The sequence below is a fragment of the Montipora capricornis genome, chromosome 8 (assembly GCF_036669925.1).
Source record: "Montipora capricornis isolate CH-2021 chromosome 8, ASM3666992v2, whole genome shotgun sequence".
Lineage (NCBI taxonomy): Eukaryota > Metazoa > Cnidaria > Anthozoa > Scleractinia > Acroporidae > Montipora > Montipora capricornis.
In genome coordinates this window covers 44,148,886-44,151,385 of record NC_090890.1, presented here as the reverse complement: position 1 = coordinate 44,151,385, position 2,500 = coordinate 44,148,886, and the positions used below count along the sequence as shown (strand labels likewise).

Genomic DNA, 2,500 nt, shown 5'->3' with positions numbered 1-2,500 from the left:
TCTCACGACTTCAGTGTCTGCACAATTTCCGACCATAAATTTCAATGATACAGCTAGTCAAAATGCAACAGCCACGGCATCTGTGTTCACTTCAACTGAGACCTCACAGTTGAACAGTTTATCCCAAGCTGCGACGCCTTCGGCTTCTGCAATCAACTCAAACCAACATCTCACGACTTCAGTGTCTGCTCACTTTCCGACTTTCAATTTAACCGATACAGCTAGTCAAAATGTAACAGCCACGGCATCTGTGTTCACTTCGACCGAGACCTCACAGTTGAACAGTTTATCCCAAGCTGTTACGCCTTCGGCTTCTGCAATCAACTCAAACCAGCTTCTTACGACTTCAGTGTCTGTTCACTTTCCGACTTTCAATTTAACTGATACAGCTAGTCAAAATGCAACAGCCACGGCATCTGTGTTCACTTCAACTGAGACCTCACAGTTGAACAGTTTATCCCAAGCTGCGACGCCTTCGGCTTCTGCAATCAACTCAAACCAGCTTCTCACGACTTCAGTGTCTGTTCACTTTCCGACTTTCAATTTAACTGATACAGCTAGTCAAAATGCAACAGCCACGGCATATGTGTTCACTTCGACCGAGACCTCACAGTTGAACAGTTTATCCCAAGCTGCGACGCCTTCGGCTTCTGCAATCAACCTAAACCAGCTTCTCACGACTTCAGTTTCTGCACAATTTCCGACTTTCAATTTAACTGATACAGCTAGTCAAAATGCAACAGCCACGGCATCTGTGTTCACTTCGACCGAGACCTCACAGTTGAACAGTTTATCCCAAGCTGCGACGCCTTCGGCTTCTGCAATCAACTCAAACCAACTTCTCACGACTTCAGTGTCTGCTCACTTTCCGACTTTCAATTTAACTGATACAGCGAGTCAAAATGCAACAGCCACGGCATCTGTGTTCACTTCAACTGAGAACTCACAGTTGAACAGTTTATCCCAAGCTGCGACGCCTTCGGCTTCTGCAATCAACACAAACCAGCTTCTCACGACTTCAGTGTCTGTTTACTTTCCGACTTTCAATTTAACTGATACAACTAGTCAAAATGCAACAGCCACGGCATCTGTGTTCACTTCAACTGAGAACTCACAGTTGAACAGTTTATCCCAAGCTGCGACGCCTTCGGCTTCTGCAATCAACTCAAACCAGCTTCTCACGACTTCAGTGTCTGTTCACTTTCCGACTTTCAATTTAGCTGATACAGCTAGTCAAAATGCAACAGCCACGGCAACTGTGTTCACTTTGACCGAGACCTCACAGTTAAACAGTTTATCCCAAGCTGCGACGCCTTCGGCTTCTGCAATCAACTCAAACCAGCTTCTCACGACTTCAGTGTCTGTTCACTTTCCGACTTTCAATTTAACTGATACCGCTAGTCAAAATGCAACAGCCACGACGTCTGTGTTCACTTCAAAAGAGACCTCACAGTTGAACAGTTTATTTCAAGCTGCGACGCCTTCGGTGTCTGTAATTAATTCAAACCAGCTTCTCACGAGTTCAGTGTCTGTTAAATTTCCGACTTCCAATTTCACCGATAACAGTGCAGCTCAAAATATGACATCTAGGGCATCTTCCTTCTCTTCATCCGAGATCTCACAGACTCTATTTAATTTGAAGAGTTTATCTCAAGCCTCGAAGTCTTTAACTTCTGCAATCAACTCATCTTCCAAACCTTTGCCATCATCAACGGCAAAGGTAGTCATAAGCTCCTCAATATTCCAGCCACAGCCAAGCACAACTCAACGTCCTGTAACTCCTATTGAAGGTAGGCTCAACCGCAACATTTTGGAAGGTAAATTAGAGCAACGCCAAAGTTTAGATAGGCCTCTCTAGCTTCTTTTTGAAATGAAAACTCTTCCCACATCAGTACCCTACCTCCATCGCAAAAAATAGGGACTTAAATATCTACGACCGGCGACGACGTCGATGAAAACGTCATCTTAGAATAAGGAGCTTAAGCAACGACGACGGCAATTGCAACGAGAACGACATCTCAAAATATAAATTCACGTTTTTGGAATCACTAGGTGACCATTTCAACCTTTTTAATATGACGAGGGTGCGATTCTTCCTCAAAAATTACACTGGTCGGAACGGCGCTTAATTAAGGGGAGAAAATGAAAATTTATCTTTAAGGGCTAACTTCCTCCATAAAACCTCAAATTTGGCTATTTGACGATGTTGTTTAGCAGACGACTGCAAAGAAATGGACAAAAGTGAAAAACGCACTTGCAGGGCGTGCAAAGCTATTGTTTTTGCCAACTAAATCAGTATGCAAATCATGTGACGTTCTCGTTGCCGTCGGCGTTGTCGTTGCTTAAGCTCCGTAACTCAGCTTTGCTGCAGTATCATAATTGTTTCGCGATAATTCTATCTTGTTCACGTCGCTGAATGTAGGCCAAGTATCTTAGAAAAAAATTGGTACGAGTGGTTTCGGAATAAAAATAGAGAATGAGAGGCTTATCATGATTTGTT

The 2,500-nt window shown here is 43.6% G+C and overlaps 1 protein-coding gene across 1 annotated transcript in view; it reads left to right on the top strand.

Annotated features, from left to right (window-relative positions):
• Positions 1–1,409: 1,409 nt before the first annotated feature.
• The window catches only part of LOC138059699 (polycystin-1-like protein 2), a 27,441-nt gene continuing 26,350 nt past the window's right edge, over positions 1,410–2,500 (top strand). The window contains exon 1 of the mRNA XM_068905309.1: positions 1,410–1,790. Coding sequence (XP_068761410.1) covers positions 1,580–1,790 — 211 coding nt within the window. The 5' untranslated portion in view covers positions 1,410–1,579. The remainder of the gene's footprint in view (positions 1,791–2,500) is intronic.